The sequence below is a fragment of the Heptranchias perlo genome, chromosome 23, assembly GCF_035084215.1.
Source record: "Heptranchias perlo isolate sHepPer1 chromosome 23, sHepPer1.hap1, whole genome shotgun sequence".
Lineage (NCBI taxonomy): Eukaryota > Metazoa > Chordata > Chondrichthyes > Hexanchiformes > Hexanchidae > Heptranchias > Heptranchias perlo.
The window spans coordinates 30,521,984-30,544,503 of record NC_090347.1 but is presented as its reverse complement, the minus strand read 5'-3'; the positions used below and the strand labels follow the sequence as shown (position 1 = coordinate 30,544,503).

At 46.0% G+C, this 22,520-nt stretch overlaps 1 protein-coding gene across 4 annotated transcripts in view; it reads right to left on the bottom strand.

Moving 5' to 3' along the window:
* b3gntl1 (UDP-GlcNAc:betaGal beta-1,3-N-acetylglucosaminyltransferase-like 1) overlaps positions 1-22,520 on the bottom strand; it is a 309,746-nt gene that overhangs the window by 72,769 nt on the left and 214,457 nt on the right. For all 4 annotated transcript variants that reach the window (XM_068004294.1, XM_068004292.1, XM_068004293.1 and 1 more), the window contains 2 exons: positions 18,433-18,528; positions 14,811-14,935 (listed from right to left, as the gene is read on the bottom strand). In XM_068004294.1, the coding sequence (XP_067860395.1) occupies positions 14,811-14,935; positions 18,433-18,528 (221 nt within the window). The remainder of the gene's footprint in view (positions 1-14,810; positions 14,936-18,432; positions 18,529-22,520) is intronic.

Below are 22,520 nucleotides of genomic sequence, written 5' to 3'. Positions count from 1 at the left end.
GTACTCTGAGTTGGTCCTTGGAGCTCACACACAAGATTATTCAAACCATAACAAGAGCTCATCAGGGCTTTCTCATACTAATAAGTCTCCTGTTGTTTTTGCATAAGTTGGCAACCAAGGTTTGCGATTACGTAATGGTTCCTTGTAAAGATCTGTACCCACAAAATGAAAAATTATAGTTGTGGTTAAATTAACAACAGGATCCTTGAATCTAAATTCTCTTTATATAACAGTCTACTTAATTTATCTGCACCACCCTGAGATTCTGGAATATCTGTTGCACGTTATTGAAGTGAAATTATAGAAAGTGTTTTGCTGTAATTGGCCACATATAACAATTTAATTTGGAAAGCTGAGATGCGGATCAACGCAGTGAGGTAATCACTAACCAGACACAACTTAATTATATTTTATTAAACAAAAATGCTGATTTTCCCTGAGAGAATTGGACCCCCACAAAGTGATTGATCTTTTTTTTGCTCCGATGCATGGCATCGGTGAAATTCTCTCTTCTATTGGCTGGCTCTATGTTAAGTTAGTACTGTGTTGCTCCATGATAGTTCAGTTGGCAACACATGTGTGTAGTTAAACCATACAGACGAAGAAGTTCTCACATTCGATCCATGGTCTATGCTGATCTCTGGCAGGCCACCAGCAGGAGATATACAAATGGAGTCAGTGACCTGAGGCTAGGGGAGCACAAAATCAGCCAGGGTTTCCATCTATCCAGTGACTCCTACTAGAAAGTCTGCATTTGTGGATCTCAGGTGAGGGCAGGATCACTCTGCGCATCTATGATGCCCCCACAGCTGAATGGCCAACTGGAATATCATTGTCTAAGTTCATATATGAGTAATGGGCACTAGAACACAGTGGTGGCGGGTCTACACTTGTTAGTCAGTGCCTTCAGGAGAGGAAGGAAGAAGACGGGGGTGGGGGGGAGGTGTGGAGCTTGTAGTGTTATTACATGGAGGAGAAATCAGGGGCTGCGAGTACAATGCAAATACAGTAGTGAGGTTATATTACTGAACTAATAATCCAGAGAACGTGAGTTCAAATCTCACCATGGTAGTTTGAGAATTTGAATTCAGTTTTTTAAAAACTCTAGAAATAAAAAGCTGGTCTCAGTAAAAGTGACATTGAAGCTGTTGGCCTGTTGTAAAAACGCAACTGGTTGGATTAGTCCTTTAGAAAACCTGCAATCCTTATCCGGTCTGATCTCTACGTGTCTCCCTCTGAAGTGGCCCAGCAAGCCACTCTCAGGGCAATAGGAATGGGCAATAAATGTCAGCCTTACCAGCAGTGCCCACATCCCGAGAATGAATTTTTAAAAAGTGCATTATGGAATGATTTTCCCCTTGGCATCGACACAAAAACTGCAAACAACTGGTCAGAAACCATCGCATTCTCATGACCTCTCTGTTTAAATATTATAACTTGAAGGTCTGACAGGCTTGGTGAAAACTGAAACATTATGTACAGAATGCAAGTCAGGTGCATTGATGACTGACTGTACGTCCATTTCTGGTTCTACATCTGAAGGTGACAAAATTGGGTCATTGCCAATTAGAAAGGAACAATGGATAATTTATGTGGGTTGGATGATACAACTAGGTCGTAACACAATGAATCATTTAAAAAAAAATTCTGAGTTTTTATTTCATAGGAACATAGGAACAGGAGTAGGCCATTCAGCCCCTCATGCCTGCTCTGCCATTTGATAAGATCATGGCTGATCTGTGATCTAACTCCATATACCTGCCTTTGGCCCATATCCCTTAATACCTTTGATTGCCAAAAAGCTATCGATCTCAAATTTAAATTTAGCAATTGAGCCATTATCAATTGCCGTTTGGGGAAGAGAGTTCCAAACTTTTACCACCCTTTGTGTGTAGAAATGTTTTCTAATCTTGCTCCTGAAAGGTCTGGCTCTAATTTTTAGACTGTGCCCCCTACTCCTAGAATCCCCAACCAGCGGAAATAGTTTCTCTCTATCCACCCTATCCGTTCCCCTTAATATCTTATAAACTTCGATCAGATCACCCCTTAACCTTCTAAACGCGAGAGAATACAACCCCAATTTGTGTAATCTCTCCTCGTAACTTAACTCTTGAAGTCCAGGTATCATTCTAATAAACCTACGCTGCACTCCCTCCAAGGCCAATATGTCCTTCCGAAGGTGCGGTGCCCAGAACTGCTCACAGTACTCCAGGTGCGGTCTCACCAGGGTTTTGTATAGCTGCAGCACAACTTCTGTCCCCTTGTACTCTAGTCCATGGAGATGAAAAGTGTTATGCTCTGCACACAATGGTCACATGCAGAGTAAAGCACTCTTTGCATTGCCCCAACAACAACTTCCATTTGCATAGTGTGTTTAATGCAGAAAACATTCCAAGGTGCTTTACAAAGGAGGAAGAAAGAAGATAGGTAAAAGGAATAAAGCAATGGACAACAAGCCATGTTGCGAGAGTTAGGAGAGGGGACCAAAGCTTGGTTGAAAAAATGGACTCTTTAAAGGTGGAGAAATAAGCAAAACGTTGGAGGGGTTTATGGAGGGAAATCCACAGAGCTGGACCAAGGAGGCTGAAGGCTATGACATTAATGGTGGGGCTCAGGGAGGGGGGAGGCTACACAAACCACCAAAGTTGGAGGACCAGAGGGAGTGGGAGGGAATTGCAGAGATAGGGTGGGAAAAGGCTGTGAATCAATTTGAAGCTGAAAACAAGAACTTTAAATTCAATACATCTAGGGTCCATATACTGTCCCACACTAAATCTGTCATCACTCCTGTCCACTTTGACCTACAGTGACAGCATGTAGATGAGGAAGAGGAAGAGGCCAAGAATAGATTCTTTGGAGAATCCATAGGTAACAGTGCTGCAGGTGTAATGGCTACTTTTGGCAAGCAAGAGTGGAGCCATGCGAGGGCAGTCTTGCAGAGCGGGATAATAGACAAGAGGCAATGGCCTGGTGGACAGCATGTCTTCACACCAGCTGGAGAAAAGGACTTAAGACTGAAACATGTGCTATTGCAATTTCCCATAGCAACCATCCCTGAGCAACCTGTCTGAGTGAGACTGCTTATTCGGTACCAAGTAGTGCTGAGATATGGCAGTTGTGTGATGTGCACTGTGGGCATTAGGAATTGTGTTGAGATTGCCTCAAACTCATTTTAGATAGAGGCCCTACAGTTGGAAGAGAGACTTTTATCTCATTAGACTAAGCTAGCTTTGATCTCAGATTCCAAAGAAAGAAAGAACTATATCCCAACTCACAGCAATGACTAGTACTTCATTTCATGCTGTTTTTAAAATTAACTTTCGATTCACATAATAATACTGAAAAAGACCCTGCATACCAGCAGTAAAAGATCACTCCCAACTATAAGAAACAAATGTTCTCTTTTTTTTAGTAACAGGCACATAATGCTATGTTTTTAAGGCTTAAAATTGTGAGCTCTGCTGGTGGTGCAGAGCCTCGCTTGTGGTGAGCACAGCTCGAAGAATAGGGGCTTGTTGTAGCCCTATCTCCCACCTGTGCCCACATCCAGAGAACCTCCTTACGAGGAGCAGAATCCCACAACCCTGCTGTCTCGATTCAATAAACAGGCCTTCGAGAGTGATCGGTTGCAATTAGTAATTAATAAATCTTCAATAAGCTGCAGTTCCACAGTCTTTACGCAAAGTCAGTAAAAATTTGGAGCTATGAGTCACCTCAAAAAGCCAGGTTTAAGCCAATCTCAAGAACGGTGTAAGAAATAGATTTATTCAGTATCTGCTGCATAAACACAAAACACTTCAAAGCAGTTAATGCTTTGTTTGTTTTCCTCTGGGCTACAATGTGGGAGGTTGATCTTAGCTATTAAACTGTAGCTGGATTGGGAGTATTAGAACATTTAGCGTCCTTGTTCACCTCAGGCAGAAAATTAATCAGATTGGTCGGAAGTCTCTTTTAAGTAGACCGATTCAGTCTCTCTTATGGAAAAAAAATGAGAATTAATAAATACATCCAGGTTTGTTCCTGAATTCAACACTGAAATAAAACCAGGTTGGTTTTGCGTATTCCCTTTTAGTTCCTGAAATTAAATGAACACCGATAATTATTTTCAGGGGAAAACATGGGCTCGATTTTGAAAGGGCGGCGGGGTGGCAGCGGGGTGGCAGCGGGGTGGCAGCAGGGGGTGTCAATGGGCGCGCGGGTAACCCGACTAATAAAATCCAACCATTTTCCAAGCAATCGCAAGTTCATTGGTGGCCTTTTACCAATGAAAGCTGCGCAGCGGGCGGACTGCGCACCTGCATGACCGGCTGTCAGCTGGAGGAGCTCTAGTTAAAGGGCCATTTCTCCAACGGCTTTTGCTGCAGCAAACACACAATATGGAGCAGCACAGGGGCAAGGCTGCTCCAGAGTTCAATGATGCCTCTCTGCAGCAGCTACTGGCCGGGGTGAGGGGGAGGAGAAGTCTTTTACCTCAGGGATGGGAGGAAGTGGCCTGTCTCTGCCACCAAGAAGATCTGGTTCGAGGTGGCGGAGGAGGTCACCAGCAGCAGCAACATCTCCCGCACCTGGGTCCAGTGCAGGAAGTGGTTCAATGACCTAATTAGGTCAGCAAAAGTGAGTTCACTTACTGATACTCCCGTGTTCCACATTACTGCACCCCCCCCCCCATAACTCATTCTGCACTACCAAGACTACTCCATCACATCACTCCTCACACCCACTTAAGGCTCATCCTCAACTTACCTTCACTTCCTCACCTCCCCATTAGTCACCCCACCACTACCACTCACCCCAATCCTCATCCAATGCGATGGCTCTGTCTCATACTCACCCTCCAATGCATCTCTTTCACGGTCAGCCTCACCCAAAGCAATGCATTCATCAGCTGGCCACTTCACCCTCACTCACTCATATGAACATACGAATTAAGAGCAGGAGTAGGCCATTCGGCCCCTCGAGCCTGCTCTTTTGATAAGGTCATGGCTGATCTGATTGCGATCTCAACCTGTCCTGTACTCAAAGTCTGTACTTTCTCCCCTTCTAGGAGAAGAGAGCTCAGAATGCATGTGAGATGGCGAGGACTGGAGGGGGGCCACAGCAAATAGTGGTCCTGCAGATCAGCTGCATTCTCGAGAGCCTATCCGTTGGGGACGCTGAGACTGGCACCCCATAATGTCTGGTGACACAACTTTAACATTCATCACATACAACACGAATTGATCTTAAGAATGTTTGGCATGTTGAACACCTCAGTGTGCTCATTGCAACATGACACATCAGTGATGATGCTTAATATTGCCTTCTGTTTGCTACAGGCCCTCCAACGACCTCAGTGATGGCAGAGGGCAATTCCTCAGAGAGCTCCAGGCCTCTGAGGGCACACCATCACATCTTAGTGAGCCATCCAGCAGCACAGATACTCACACCTCGGTTGGTCCTAGTAGTCAGTTAGTTGGGTTGGCACCCGGTGAGTCACCACATATATGTGAGCACGAGCAGACACTGGTGGCAGGGGCAGATGTGGAGAGTCTGCGTCGGTGGGCGCACTCCTCTCCAGGCTCTGCTCAGCTGGACGCAGATGCTGAACCCCCGGGGGCCATCCTTTAAAAGGAGAATGATCAAGGGACAGCAGCACATTTGCGAGGTACTGGAACAGGTGACACACGCACTCCCCACAATAGCCCAGAGGATGGAGGAGTCCAACTCCTGCATTAGTGGAATGGTGGCACAGGTACAGGAGGGAATCTCTGAGATAGTGTCGCAGGGACGTGAGCAACTGTCTGAGATAGTGTCACATGTAACTGCTGAAATATCTGAGATAGTGTCGCAGGTAAGTGCGGGAATGTCTGCGATGGTGAGAAGGCTAGCCTCCATTCAGCTTCAAGCACGGCTCACGTTCAGGCCCTGACAACGACCGTTCGGACTCAGGGTGAACAACATTCTGCCGCCTTAAACAGGCTGACAGATACGTTAGAAGTGGCCTTCCAAGGCATCACACATGTCCTCCAAACTGTTCTCCAGCAGGGTGATCGGAGCGATGTGGGCCTGGCCCAGAGGAGGGATAATGGCGAAAAGGGACATGGAAGTGGGGATGCCACCCAAAACGCTCCCACGTCTCCCCTGTTACCCCCCTCTCAACAAGTACCCGCAATGCTGCCTCCTCTCCAGGTGGTTGAGTCTGCCCCTGCACAGGTGCAGGTGGAGCAGTCTTTGGAGAGGCCCTCACGGACTCCCAGAGGCCGAAAGCATCTAAGTAGTCAGGGCATGAACATGAGCAACCTGCCACTACCTCTGCTGCAGTCACAGGGGATGCACCATGTAGAAGTAGTAGGAAGAGAAAGGCAAAGGATTTGTGATCACGAAGGTTATGCACAGGGTCATTTTTTTCATTTATATTTGGTTTTTGTTATATTCACATTAAATGTTATCATTCTCACCACTACTGCCACGTCTTGCTCATTCTTGACTGGCTTTTGTGATAGGGCCCTTTCATCAACTTCACCATGAACGGCGACACTTGATGCCACCCATTGGATCACTTTACAGTGGGTGTATGTGTAGTTGCAGGACTGTTTTGTGCAGGTGGTGGTGGTGGGGTGGGGGGGGGGGGGAGAACGGGGCTGGTATTGGCGCTGGTCTTTTCAGGTGGTGTGAGGACTGGACTCTTCACACCTTCTGATGCTAGGAGAACTGTTCACATATCAGTGACTCCCTGGCCTCACGAGCAGCCAGGTGAGCCGCCTCCTCCTCCTCTGTCTCTTCCTCCTCCTCCTCCTCAACGTGGATGGGGCCTCCTCAAGCGGCACCCCTCTCTATTGTGCCATGTTGTGCAGGGCACAACACACTACTATAATGCGTCCCACTCTGTCTGGTGTGTATTGAAGCGCTCCCCCAGAACGATCAAGGCACCTAAATCATATCTTGAGCAGCCCTATAGCCTGCTCAATTGTAGACCTGGTAGCGATGTGGCTGTCATTGTATCGAGGCTGTTGCTCGGTGATGGGGTTCCTCAGAGGTGTCATGAGCCACATGTGCAGGGGGTATCCCTTGTCCCCGAGGAGCCAGCCCTTAAGGGTGTTCGGTGCCTGGAAGAGGACCCAGATATTGGATTCCCTCAGATTGAAGGAATCATGGCAGCTGCCAGGGAATCTGGCGCACACGTGGTCACAAACGAGCTGAGTGTGGATGGAGTGATACCCCATTCTGTTGATGAACAGTCCTGGCTCGTGTGGAGGTGCTCGGATTGCTATATGCTTGCAATTGATTACGCCCTGCACCCGTGGGAAGCCAGCCACAGAGTGGAATCCCACTGCCCTCTCCATCTGGGCTGAAGTCGTACATGGTGAAGTTGACGTACTGCGAGGTTCTGCAAAACAAGCCATCGGTGACCTGCCTTATGCACTTGTGTGCAGACGATTGAGAGACCCTGGTGATGTCCCTGGTGGCACCCTGGAATGATCCAGAGGCAAAGAAGTTGAGGGCAGTGGTGACTTTAACAGTGACGGGTAATGAGATGTCACCAGGCCCAGCCGGGAGCAGCTCGGTGTGAAGGAGGCTGCAGATATCTTTGACCACCTGGCTACTCACTCTCAGCCTCCGAATGCACTGCTCCTCAGAGAGGTCCAGGAAGCTGAGCCTTGGTCTGTAGACCCTCTGACGAGGGTAGTGCCTCCTACGACGGAAGCTCCCTCTGTTGTTCCCCTCTCCGATCTTGTGCAGGTGCCTGTGGCGCAGCACTGTGTTGTGGAGCTCCAAGTGACGGAAGTGCACGCTGTGCCTGGCGAGGATGGTGATTTTGCTCGTCCTCAGATGAAGTGGTGAATGCAGCCATGAACACCCCCCTCCCCCACATCCTGATGGTGTCAGTTTGAGGGGGTCCAAAAAGTTGGTAAATATGTGTAAACAGAAGAATTCTGAGTGGAAACCAAGAATTATCAGTCTAAACACAAAGATCTCCCAGCCAAAAGTTTGACTGAGACAACTGAGTGCCCTGCTGCACTAACTCACCTTTTATCCCCATCTGTCAAACAGGGATTTAAATGTCCAACTGGCTGCTGCCTGAAACACGTCTCCTTGAACATGGAGTGTTTCCCACAGCACGGGAAACACGCTGAGGTTGGATTAAAATCGCACCCCTGCCTTAATCTCCACAAATATTAACGAGTTAAACAACATCAACTCTGTCAATAAGTGGTTTAAGTATCGACCCGCCACCTTTAATTGCTGGCGGGACTTCCGGAAGTCCGTGAAGCGCGCGCGCTCACAGGCGCATCTGAGGCAACCCCGGAAGTCGGCGGGATGGAGCCTGCTTCTGAACCCGCTCGGGATTTTCGCCATTTTCGCAGCCCCCCGCCCCCCAATGCACCCACAATTTGATTTTAAAATCGAGCCACATGTGTTTTAAAAAGCAGCATCTTCAGGAAAGTATCTGACAAACCATTTTTTGTTTCAAACAACACATAACGTAACATTAATATCACAATGCTCATGCAAAATATCACTGTGATGATAATGAAGCACCAATCTCCAAACAAAACAAGTTTGTCAAGTAATTTTTTTTCTCAAAGGCAGCACCTGTTTAAAATTGAGTTAGTGGTGAATGTGAAGGTGTGCTTTATTCGCAGGTTTTACCCCATCAGGGACTGTTCTAGGATGAAGTGAATCCAGGATCCCCTCAACTTCACAGCAGCATCTCCGATATGGGAAGTTCTGAGACAGAGTGAAGTTGTGTGTATGGCAGGGATTATACAATGGGTCTACTTTCTCTTTAGTCCTAATCTAACATATTGAAGGTTACTGGAATAACTCCGATCAAATATTATAATGTTACATTAAACACCGTACATAAAGTCCAACCTATCCATAACTCCTCTGGCTGCATCCTCATCTTGCAAAAAGCCTCGCTCGCCTATCACTCCAATTATTGTTAACCTCCGAAGCCCCCCTCCATCGCCCAGTGCATCAAAATCCTCATCGTCATCTTAAAATCTCTTCTTGGCTTCACTCCCCCTACCTTCCCAAGCCTCTGTCCCTGTCTTCAACCCAACCTCTACTCTTCTAACTCCGCTCTACTCCATATTTCCCCTCCCTCCACTCAACCGTCTGGAGGTAGAGCCTCCAATCATCTTTCTCCCACACTTTGGAACTTCCACCCTAAGCTCCTCGTCTTTGCTACACCTCTCCCCACCTTCAAAAGCTTCCTTAAAAATAAAATCACCTTCTGCCACCTCCCCTACCCTCTCCAAGTCCTGCTCGGGTCGGACCCACGACTGTGAAGCATGTTGGGACATTTTGTTACATTAAAGGTGATATATAAATGTTCTCAGCAGTACTTTATTAGTCTGAGTTACTGCAAAACAGAACATTTTAGCTGGTCATAAATTGTTTACAAGTTGCACTGTGCAAGTCATCAAGGACCTCGTCACCAGTACAAGCTGCAGCTGCTAATAAAACTGGTACGAATGTTAAAATATTCTTTGTGCATGCTCTTAAAACTTCCCGCTCCTTTTGAGTTTTATTTCACTCTGAACTGAAATAAGATTTTCCTTTTTCCTATTTTGGTACCTTTCACCTAAGCTGATCACCAGCAGTTCCATTTTTCCCTTGTGTGTAGACATGAACAGGAGTCGGGTCATTCAGCTCCTTGAGCCTGTTCCGCCATTCAATTAGATCATAGTAAGATTAGATCATTAGTATCTTAACTCCATCTACCAGCCTCGGTTCCATAACCCTTGATATCCTTGCCTAACAAAAATCTATCAATTTCAGTTTTGAAATTTTCAATTGACCCCGAGCCTCAACAGCTTTTTGGGGGAGAGAGTTCCAGATTTACTCTAGCCTTTGTGTGAAGAAACTTCCTGATATCACCCCTGAACGGCCTAGCTCTAATTTTAAAGTTATGCCCCCTTGTTCTGGACTCTCCCGCCAGAGGAAATAGTTTCTCTCTATCTACACTATCAACTCCTTTAATCATCTTAAACACCTTAATCTTGTGTACTTTTTGTCAATATATTCCCATATGAAACATAGGCACAGGAAAGCCTGAGCATAAACTGGAACACACTGCTATTTTCTGCAATCTGGCAGCCATAAAGCTTATCGATACCTTTTGTGTAGATGAGACCCACTCATAGCAGGTCGTACCTGTACCTTTTACCTCCAAAGAAAGGGAATACTGAAGTGGAATTATGCGCCCATGGCGATGGGTACACAGAGAAGTCTGATCCTCAAACACAACCGCAGAGGGTTAATGGTACTAGCCACAGGCAGCTGCTTATTTACCCCCTGCCCCCAACATTGGCTGCTGATTTGGATTGAATGACCCCACTCATTAAGCAGTTTCAAGTTTACATAACACTGAACGTATCCAGAACCTTACCCATGTGACAATTCTACATATGTAAATCTTGATTGGGAATGTGGCAAACTAATCAACTATGGGAGCACGACAGCTAAACCTGGTCAAAATTCACACGTGCACATCTTTCAGTGCAGGTAACCGGATAGCAATAAGGCCAGCTCGGCTGTGATCAGCATAAACCAACAATCGAACCTGAGACCTTCCTGGTTTGAATGGTTCAGAAAACTACCACGTCCAGGATTTTGACTTGGAGCCAGAAAGGGGGCGGGGGGTCGAATCGCGGACAGGAAACCCGGAAGTACGGGTCTGATTGACAGACTGGTGTCAGTCAGACGGGAGCAGAGCAAGGAAGTGGACGCGGCAAGTTAAGTGTTCAGGTAGATCGTAGATTGTATTGATGGGGGGGGGGGGTGGGCATGGGTGAGCACGGGTGCATCAGTGCACATGGGGGCATGAGGGTCACGGGAGCGGGTCAGTCATCGGAGGTCAGTCACCGAGGAGCCAGTCATGGGGGGAGGGGTAGTGGCGGAGGGGGGGGGTTAGTCATTTTTTTAAAATTCGTTCACGGGATGTGGGCGTCGCTGGCGAGGCCAGCATTTATTGCCCATCCCTAATTGCCCTCGAGAAGGTGGTGGTGAGCCGCCTTCTTGAACCGCTGCAGTCCGTGTGGTGACGGTTCTCCCACAGTGCTGTTAGGAAGGGAGTTCCAGGATTTTGACCCAGCGACAATGAAGGAACGGCGATATATTTCCAAGTCGGGATGGTGTGTGACTTGGAGGGGAACGTGCAGGTGGTGTTGTTCCCATGTGCCTGCTGCCCTTGTCCTTCTAGGTGGTAGAGGTCGCGGGTTTGGGAGGTGCTGTCGAAGAAGCCTTGGCGAGTTGCTGCAGTGCATCCTGTGGATGGTACACACTGCAGCCACAGTGCGCCAGTGGTGAAGGGAGTGAATGTTTAGTGTGGTGAATGGGGTGCCAATCAAGCGGGCTGCTTTATCTTGGATGGTGTTGAGCTTCTTGAGTGTTGTTGGAGCTGCACTCATCCAAGCAAGTGGAGAGTATTCCATCACACTCCTGACTTGTGCCTTGTAGATGGTGGAAAGGCTTTGGGGAGTCAAGAGGTGAGTCACCCACCGCAGAATACCCAGCCTCTGACCTGCTCTCATAGCCACAGTATTTATATGGCTGGTCCAGTTAAGTTTCTGGTCAATGGTGACCCCCAGGATGTTGATGGTGGGGGATTCGGCGATGGTAATGCGGTTGAATGTCAAGGGGAGGTGGTTAGACTCTCTCTTGTTGGAGATGGTCATTGCCTGGCACTTATCTGGCGCGAATGTTACTTGCCACTTATGAGCCCAAGCCTGGATGTTGTCCAGGTCTTGCTGCATGCGGGCTCGGACTGCTTCATTATTTGAGGGGTTGCGAATGGAACTGAACACTGTGCAGTCATCAGCGAACATCCCCATTTCTGACCTTATGATGGAGGGAAGGTCATTGATGAAGCAGCTGAAGATGGTTGGGCCTAGAACACTGCCCTGAGGAACTCCTGCAGCAATGTCCTGGGGCTGAGATGATTGGCCTCCAACAACCTCTACCATCTTCCTTTGTGCTAGGTATGACTCCAGCCACTGGAGAGTTTTCCCCCTGATTCCCATTGACTTCAATTTTACTAGGGCTCCTTGGTGCCACACTCGGTCAAATGCTGCCTTGATGTCAAGGGCAGTCACTCTCACCTCACCTCTGGAATTCAGCTCTTTTGTCCATGTTTGGACCAAGGCTGTAATGAGGTCTGGAGCCGAGTGGTCCTGGCGGAACCCAAACTGAGCATCGGTGAGCAGGTTATTGGTGAGTAAGTGCCACTTGATAGCACTGTCGACGACACCTTCCATCACTTTGCTGATGATTGAGAGTAGACTGATGGGGCGGTAATTGGCCGGATTGGATTTGTCCTGCTTTTTGTGGACAGGACATACCTGGGCAATTTTCCACATTGTCGGGTAGATGCCAGTGTTGTAGCTGTACTGGAACAGCTTGGCTAGAGGCGCAGCTAGTTCTGGAGCACAAGTCTTCAGCACTACAGCCGGGATGTTGTCGCGGCCCATAGCCTTTGCTGTATCCAGTGCACTCAGCCGTTTCTTGATATCACGTGGAGTGAATCGAATTGGCTGAAGACTGGCTTCCGTGATGGTGGGGATATCGGGAGGAGGCTGAGATGGATCATCCACTCGGCACTTCTGGCTGAAGATGGTTGGAAACGCTTCAGCCTTGTCTTTTGCACTCACGTGCTGGACTCCGCCATCATTGAGGATGGGGATGTTTACAGAGCCTCCTCCTCCCGTTAGTTGTTTAATTGTCCACAACCATTCACGACTGGATGTGGCAGGACTGCAGAGCTTTGATCTGATCTGTTGGTTGTGGAATCGCTTAGCTCTGTCTATAGCATGTTGCTTCCGCTGTTTAGCATGCATGTAGTCCTGAGTTGTAGCTTCACCAGGTTGGCACCTCATTTTTCGGTACGCCTGGTGCTGCACCTGGCATGCTGTTCTACACTCCTCATTGAACCAGGGTTGATCCCCTGGCTTGGTGGTAATGGTAGAGTGAGGAATATGCCGGGCCATGAGGTTACAGATTGTGCTGGAATACAATTCTGCTGCTGCTGATGGCCCACAGCGCCTCATGGATGCCCAGTTTTGAGCTGCTGGATCTGTTCTGAATCTATCGCATTTAGCACGGTGGTAGTGCCACACAACACGTTGGATGGTGTCCTCAGTGCGAAGATGGGACTTCATCTCCATGAGGACTGTGCGGTGGTCACTCCTACTAATACTGTCATGGACAGATGCATTTGCGACAGGTAGATTGGTGAGGACGAGGTCAAGTAAGTTTTTCCCTCGTGTTGGTTCGCTCACCACCTGCCGCAGGCCCAGTCTGGCAGCTATGTCCTTCAGGACTCGGCCAGCTCGGTCAGTAGTGGTGCTACTGAGCCACTCTTGGTGATGGATATTGAAGTCCCCCACCCAGAGTACATTTTGTGCCCTTGCTCCCCTCAGTGCTTCATTGTAGCGGGGGTGATCTGGTGTCAGTCACCGTGGGTCAGTCACCGAGGGCGTGGGGTCGGGATCGGGGGTCATTGCGGGGTTATGCGATCATTGGAGGGGGGCGCCACGATCGTTGAGGGGGGGTCCGAGATCGTTGGGTGGGGGGGGTCGCTACAGGTAGGCTTGTTGAGCCTGGGGGAAGCATTCCTGTTCCTCAGGGCCCACAAGCTGTTTCAGAAAGGCACCTACCTGTTAAGTCTCGGGCCTTCTCACCTCCTCTCACGCAGCTTGAAGGAGAAGGCCCGGGATTACCGGCCCCCAGGGATTGAAATCGCAAAACCTTTCAAAATGGAGGCCCGCAGCCTCCTTGAAAGGTTTTAATGACCAACCCACTTCCTGAGAGCGGGTTGGTCGCCCGCCCCTCGTCTCGCCCCGGTGAAATGGGCGGGTTGGAGATGGGTCTGAAATTGTTGCAATTTTCAATGCCCCCCGTCCCAACCCACCAGTTTTTACCTGTTAAAATCCTGCCCCATATCTCAACCTCGATCAATCATTTCACTATCAGGTTCTATAGAGAGCACATCCTTAATAATTATTTGTGACTGAGCTTGTATGTAGATGTCCTCCAACATGAGTTATGGAAATCTAGGCACCTTTTGCCTTGGCTGATGTTTCTAGCTCCTCAAAGACCAGCTCTTGTGTATTCTTTTCTCTTGAACTTGCTAACTGCACAAAGCTTGATCCTCTAAATGGAATTTTCTTCCCTTCCTCCTGGTTATTTAAAGCTTAGGAAGCAGCTCTACCCAAATTAAATTTAATTTCATGGAATCACAGCATTCATTTTACGAATCCATCTGGGACAAATAGAATATCTTTCTATTACGCTGGCCAAATGAAGATTGAGCTATTCACAGATTCATTCTGGTCACCCGTGGATGCATCACATGCTGTCACAGCAGGTATTAAAGCAATAATAATAAATCATTATAGTCACATGTCTATGCATAGAATGAATAGGGGAATTTCCAATGTATTTCTTGACTGGGAAAAGATATCTTTATTAGAATCACATGGGTCTTCACTCATAGAATTGGGCATTGCACTATTTTCTATTGCATATTAAGGGTTTAACTAAAGGATTGTGAAAAGCTGTCATCTCCACACCACTTATCCCAGACATTAGTCAATCAAAAGGGACAATGCTGGAGAACTATAATTTCAGGCCAATGAGAAGGAGCTGCAGACTAAACCATACACTCCCAATTCCTGTTTATTTTGATGGAGATTATAATTTTCTTTACGTAGCTCTCTAGATTTTTGTACCGATAAAACTCAATGCAACATCTGTGCATAAACAAGATATTTTGTGCGCAAAATTATTTTTAAAAAGTCAAAAATTCCACTGTGAAGCCTTACTCTAACACGGAATGTGTTGCAGCCCTCGAGTGATAGCGGTAGAGAAGCAGACAGTGATCCACTCGAAACATGCCTCCTCCCTTCCGAAGATTTTCATAGAAGAACAACAAATCTTCAGGGACACCCTACAGAAATAGATCAGTAAGAAATCAGCATTTCCAACATGAGAACCTTGAGCATGTCGGCCATATGGAAACTTAGACGTTCAACAGGATTACTCAAACAGCTGCTTCATGCACTGTTATATTATTCTATCAATCTGCATCAGATCCACTGAGCACTGAGCATTAGACTGACCTTTCTACACTGCTCATGAGTTTCCTAGCGGAGACAGGCTATTTTCAAATGAACACTAGTTCAAGCCTCAAAACTGCCCTGAATGGGTATTCTCAACTTGGAATGGCCTGGGTTGGAAGTGTACCCTGATAACCATGGCATGATGTTTGCCCATAGGCAATTCAAGTGCACTATTGATTGCTTCACGGTGATGTAGCAGATCTGAAGGAATACCCAACAAATCATTAAATATACCAATAGGTAAAGAAATATCAAAGTAAGACAGTGGCCAGAGAAGCAAATGGACTCAGTGGAAAGGGTATGACATTAGTGGTGGGTGCTGAAAACAGTGGCTTTGGACTTCCCATTGTTTATCTGGAGAAAATTACAGCTCATCCACAATTGGATGTGAGACAAGAAGTCCAAAAGTGCAGAGGGAGTCGATGGAGATAGAGCTGGTTATTATCAGCGAACATGTGGGACCTGATCCTATGTCTATGGATGATGTTGCCAAGGAGCAGAATGTAGATGAGTAAGAGGAGGGAAGCAAATGATGGATCCTTGAGGGATTCTCAAGGTGACGGTGTGGTGGTGGAAAGAAAAGCAATTGTTGGAGATGCTCTCGTTACGATCACGTAGGTAAGTTTGGAACCAAGTGTGGGCATTCCCCACTGAGCTGGCCAATGGAGGAGAGGTGTTGGAGGAGGGTAGTGTGGTTGACCGTGTCAAAGGTTGCAGAGAGGTCAAGGAGAATGAGGAGGGATAATGAACCACAGTCACAGAGAATGTCGTTCATGATTTTGATTAGGTCCATTTCTGTGCTGGGAGAGCAGTGGAAACCTGAGTAAAGGGATTCAAACAGGGAATGGTGGGAGAGATGGGCAAAGATCTTGGAGGCAACAACATGTTCAAAGACCTTGGAGAAGAAACGGAGGTTTGTACCAAGCATCAATCTCCAGTTAAAAACAAAGACTGTCAACATTCTTTTAGTCATTCTTCGTCATCTGACGAAGGAGATAATCTCCGAAAGCTTGTGATTTTAAAATAAATTTGTTGGACTATAACCTGGTGTTGTAAGATTCCTTACATTTGTCCACCCCAGTCCATCACCGGCATCTCCACATCACAACATTCTTTTAGGCCTCTGCCAAAGCCACTCTGTAACCTGGCATCAGGAGGTTGCCAGGAGCAATCCAGATTCAGCCTGTCTCCAGTTTTCCTTCTCAGAATACACTTGAACTTCAACTGCTATTTTGATTGCCTGGAATTCTCAATATGGGGAATCAACACGTTCAAACATTAAACCTGTTTATAACGAGCTTCAGTTTTCTTCATTCCTTAAATTAGGCAACATAAAAATTTACCAAGTCACTGATTTAATGAGCAGGTTAGAGATAAGTTCTTTGGGTGAGAGCAGGTCTGATAAGAACATGTTGCATTTCAAACCAGGTTTGCTCCATTAACCAGTTTTCCCATTCCTTTCAACCTTACCAAACTATTGAAAAACAGCAACCTATTTAACTAACATCCAGACTTCTTTTTCCTTTCCTATCGTCAGTGAGGTAGAGACCTGCTAACAATTCAACAGATCTTGCTGTAATTCTTAGCGTTTAATGTGCTGGGCTTTTCTGAGATTTTTTTTCAATTAAAAGTAGAGGTTAAGAAATAATTTATCTTCATGCATCAAACCTGGGATCAAATGGTAATAGCGGAAAGGGATGGATTCCTTTAAAAGCAATTTCTGATATATTCTTTTGGCAAACTGACCTTGCTCGTAACAGGAATGGGCTGTAATGTTAATGAAAATGTACCACAGTCAGCTTTCCCTCCCTCTCTCCCTCTGGAGCATGTGTTGTATCTCAGCAGTCTTGACACTTTGAGCTGGGTCTGCAACTCTTCATTCTTAGCCCTGGCATGCTGTCCATGTGTGCATCAATTACTGCACTTTTCTGTTTACATCAAAGAACCAGTAACTCCCCATCAGCCAGGATCAGTTTTAATTAAAATAAAATTCCTTTGCAGCAAAATTTATTTTAGTACTTGGCATTTTAATCCTTTTGAAGTATGACGTTAATGAATCTCAGTGATACAGCGGAACCATTAACTGAACACAAACATTCAGAAAGTAGGTACTGTGGATAAGGCACACAATGGTTTCTATCAGACTTGAGTGAGGGTTTTTTAATGGGGGGAACTTATTATCCAAAGGTCATGCAGCTTTATAATTTTCCCCTTTTTTAACCTACATTCTGAGCCATACACCAACGTCTCGATTTTAAAATTCTCATCCTTGTGTTTAAACCCCTCCCTAACTCTGTAACCTTCTCAAGCCCTACAACCATCCGAGAACTCTGCATTCCTCTGACTCTGGCCTCGTGCATCCCCTTCTTCCTTCACCCCACCATTGGCAGCCGGACCTTTAGCCATCGAGGAATTCCCTTTCCAAACTTCTTCCTTTAAGACGCTGCTTAAAACCTCTCTCTTTGACCAAGCGTTTGATCAACTGTCCTAATGTCTCCTTCTTTGGCTCGGTGTCAATTTTTGTCTGATTACACTCCTGAGATGTTTTACTATGTTAAGGATTCTATATAAATGAAAGTCGTTGTTGCTACCGAGATGTTGGCAAACGGTGTTTTTCTAGATCAACATCAAGGTCGCTTTTTAGTCAGCTACCAAGGTGTGCACGATAATGGTTCGGTGAGCCCACCCAGCTCAAATCTCTCTCCCCGGCGGGCAAAGAAACAGGAGAATGTACCATTGATGGGGGTGAGGTGGTGGGGTGGGGGGGTGGTGGTGAGGAGGACCCCACACAAAAAGGGTCAAGACGTACTGAATTCCGGGCTTGTTGAAGAGAGAGGATGCAGGTTCAGTCCCCCACTCTGCTCAGTTCCTGAGGCCTGACATCTGCGTGTGATTCTCCACCCGGTGCTTTCAATGATGCCACTCTGGGCAGCTGCCAACAGGAGGCCAGGTACCACCTCACAGGAAAAGAACCAACTCCAATACAGCCAATTGAATGTTACAATGTTATTGCATGGACTTAGAATGCTCGTATCAAATTAGTGTAAAATGTGGCTTTATTTATTTGGAGTTCACCATTTAAAAATTTTTGATGTAAACAGATTTAATTTTTGTCAACTGTCCTTCAGTCCCCCTGAGAGTTAATCACAATCAATTTAACCGAATATCTTTAAAGCTGCAGTGCTGCCAATGATTTACTCAGTTCAATAAGGGACTGTGTCCATTTTATTGATTTCTATTCAAATGAGCAGAAAACACAGATAAAAGGACGCTGCAGCTTTGAAACTTTCTTTGCATTTTATTCCGCGAGGAGTGCAGTACTCACTTTTCCGCCTTCGTCAAACTTCCCAATCCAGTCAAACCATTCTCGAGAGCAGAACCAAGTTGGCATGATGGCAGTGGGACCATGAGAAGTAAACACCTGCCAAGAAGAGAAAGGGTTTTACTGAAGAACCTGCGAATTAACTCTCCACTCGTGGAGCAGATGTATGGCGATGGACACCAGAGTTCTTTCACTCTTAAAAAGTGACAGTTATACAACTTCCCATTGTAAGTTATTCCCCCATTTACTGATCCACCTGTCCATCACCTCTCTGCCACTGAGAGGACTGCTGCCACTGCCCACTCCCAGGAAGTGCCAATTGCCAGCTAGGTGTGACCCTTCTCCTTCTTTACAGAAATCCCTGCTCGGATTGTGAACTGAGCAGAATGGGGATCAATCTTCCATTTGCCTTGTTTCATGGCTTTGACTGCCAGTATTCTAATAATACATCAGAACCCCCATTTTAAAAATCAAGACAATCACAGAGAACTGAATTTCTGTCTTTTTCAGCACTTTTCTCCTCTCCTGAAGTTCTTGACTCATGCTGGCTACCGTTCCAGGGGTGCAAGCTATCTCTAGTTCCTCTCCCAAGAACCATTATTAATGGGTGAGCTTCTCACATCCGAGAGGGATCATGGGACAGTGAACAGGTGTGGGAACCATGGCTAATTTCCCATTCCTTAATGCAAAGGAACTGAAGTCAATTATAGTACTCTTACCTCAGCCAAGTCAGAATGAATCAGTAGTCAAACCTGAGACCTTCCTAGTCTAAATGCCTCAGCTGCTCACTGGATAAACTCAAGAGAGTTTCCCGTCTTTCTACTTCTTAATTTATTTTTTAAACTATTTTGTTTTACTGGCGAGTCTTTGATGATGACATCAAAGGAAGGCTGAGTGCAATAGCGGACGTGAAATTACCTGACTGGAGATGCAGTCAGTAAACTGGAGCGTTCATATCGTTTCAACCGCGTGTTATAAGTGATTTATTTTTACCAAGATTCCTTTAGAAGCCATCATTTTCAATGCCTCTGGGTCCTTTAGGGGATGAAATTCAACTTTGGCAGGGGCACAAAATGAGTGTTTATAGATCGACCTTTCGTTATACACTTCACATGATTTTCCTTTCCATTAAAGCCATTGCGGGGTGTACAACAGGCAGCCGATCAGCAAGCGCCCACTTTGCGATCCCGCCAAAGTTGAATTTCACCCTCTATGTGTCAAATTGCAAAACTATAGCAACAAATCGTGGTACATCTGGTGAGTGTAGACTTTCGCAGAATTGTTTGTGGGATGTTGCACTGTTTCAAATCACCATCACCAATTATAAATGAGTCCCTCACACTGTTATCCTTTCAGGATTTGTTCAGGGAAGGTCATGCCTTACAAATCTGATTGAATTCTTTGAGGAAGTGACAAGGAGGATTGATGAGGGTAGTGCAGTGGATGTTGTCTACATGGATTTTAGTAAGGCATTTGACAAGGTCCCACATGGCAAACTGGTTAGAAAGGTAAAAGCCCAGGGGATACAGGGAAATGTGGCGAATTGGATCCAAAATTGGCTCAGTAACAGGAAACAAAGGGTAAAAGTCAATGGATGTCTTTGCGAATGGAAATCCAATTCCAGTGGTGTGCCACAGGGCTCAGTGTTGGGTCCCTTGCTGTTTGTGGTATATATTAATGATTTGGACTTGAGTGTAGGAGGCATGATTGGCAAATTTGCAGACGACACAAAAATTGGCCGTGTAGTTGATAGTGAAGAGGATAGCTGTAGACTCCAAGAAGATATCAATGGGTGGGTGGAGTGGGTGGAAAAGTGGCAAATGGAGTTCAACCCGGAGAAGTGTGAGGTAACGCACTTAGGGAGGGCAAACAGTAAAATGGAATATGCAGTAAACGGGAATATATTGAGAGGGGTAGAGGAAGTGAGAGACTTTGGAGTGCATGTGCACAGGTCCCTGAAGGTGGCAGTACAGGTAGATAAGGTTGTGAAGAAGGCATACGGAATGCTCTCTGTTATTAGCCGAGGTATAGAATACAAAAGCAAAAAATGATGGAACTGTATAAAATGCTGGTAAGGCCACAGCTGGAGTATTGTGCGCAGTTCTGGTCACCACATTACAGGAAGGACGTAATTGCTCTGGAGAGAGTGCAGAGAAGATTTACAAGAATGTTGCCAAGGCTTGAAAATTGCAGCTACATGGAGAGATTGGATAGGCTGGGTTTGTTTTCCTTGGAGCAGAGGTGGCTGAGGGGAGACTTGATTGAGGTGTACAAAATTATGAGGGGCCTAGATAGAGTAGACAGGAAGTTCCTGTTTCCCCGAGCGGAGAGTTCAAGAACTAGAGGACATAGATTTAAGCTGATTGGCGGAAGGATTAGAGGGGACATGAGGAAAAACCTTTTTACCCAGAAGGTGGTGGGTGTATGGAATTCGCTGCCCGAGTTGGTGGTAGAGGCAGGGACCCTCAACTCTTTTAAAAAGTACCTGAACCTGCACCTAAAGTGCTGTAAGCTTCAGGGCTACGGACTGGGTGCTGGAAGGTGGGATTAGAATGGATACCTGGTTGTTCTTCGAGCCGGTGCAGACACGATGGGCTGAATGGCCCCCATCTGTGCTGTATCTTTTCTATGGTTCTATAGTATGTTCTCTAAACTACTTTCTTCAATGATAGCATCAGTATTCATTTCATTTATAAAGAAAAATATTTTGGAAGAGCAGAAAGATGGAAGAAAATCAAAATATTAGTTGTCCAAACTGTATTAAAGAGCATTCCTGGTTTCTAAGCCCTTAATATATTCAGCTTTTCACAAAGTATCAGTCTGCAAGACATGACTTCCGTACTGCACTGCTCAATCTCTACCCGTCTGTAACCCGATCCAATACAATACCTTGGTATTTTAGGCTGCAGATCGTATTTCCAATCTATTTATAACCTGATATAACACACATCATTCAAATTTGAAACTCAAGCTGCTTGAACCAGATGGGGCACACTTTAGGCACAAGTGATATAACTATCCCAAAAATTGTGGACATGCAGCTTACACTCCAGGTGACCTCATTAGGGCATCTCCAGACTCTGACTGCGTGTATCATAATCAAACAATGCTCTGGTATGTTGCAATACAACACAACCTTTCAATAATGAAGCTGTATTTGTGAACTATACAAAACGTATGCTACTGTAAAGGAGCTTTGTGTGGTTTCCCTATTGCAGTGACGACTATACAAGTTATATCAGGCGTCATGGTACTTCAGATAGTGTCACAGTAATGGGCTACTGTACAGTACAAATAAACAATGGGGCTGCTTCCACAGTATTACACTAACAGATGCGTACAGTAATATACAGAAGCAAAGAACTAGGCTGACTTCTTCTCCAGGCAGCTGGCCATAGCACAAACTAAATAAAGGCTGAGAGTTCCCTCACATCCAGTTGTGCAGATCACATTATTAGTATCAGCCACGGCTCTGTCGGTAGCACTCTCGCATCTGAGTTAGAAGGTCGTGCGTTCAAATCCCACTCCAGTTACTTGAGCATATAATCTAGTCTGACACTCCAGTGCAGCACTGAGGGAATAAGATGTCAAACCCTCTTTCAGATGAGATATTAAACCGAGGCCCTGTCTACCCTCTCAGGTGAACTTAAAAGATCCCATGGCACTATTTCGAAGAGGAGCTGGGGAGTTCTTCCTGGTGACCTGGCCAATAAGTGTATACTGTAACTATTGACGCAGCAAAGCAAACAAAGTCTATTTACAAAGAGTCTCTACGAACCGCAGCAAACAGACGTCATCCGTAAAATCAATCTCAGCCACTTACAGCAGTGATTGACCATGCAATTACCCAATCATCTCTATTCTGGCCGGGAACAGTGGTGTCACTATATGCAGCCAATATTTATCCTGCAACCAACAGCACTAAAACAGATTATCTGGTCATTATCACATTGCTATTTGTGGGACCTGGTTATGCGCAAATTGGCTGCCACGTTTCCTACATTACAGCAGTGACTACACTGCAAAACTGGCTGTAAAACGCTTTAGGACGTCCTGAGGTCATGAAAGGTGCTATATAAATGCACGTCTTT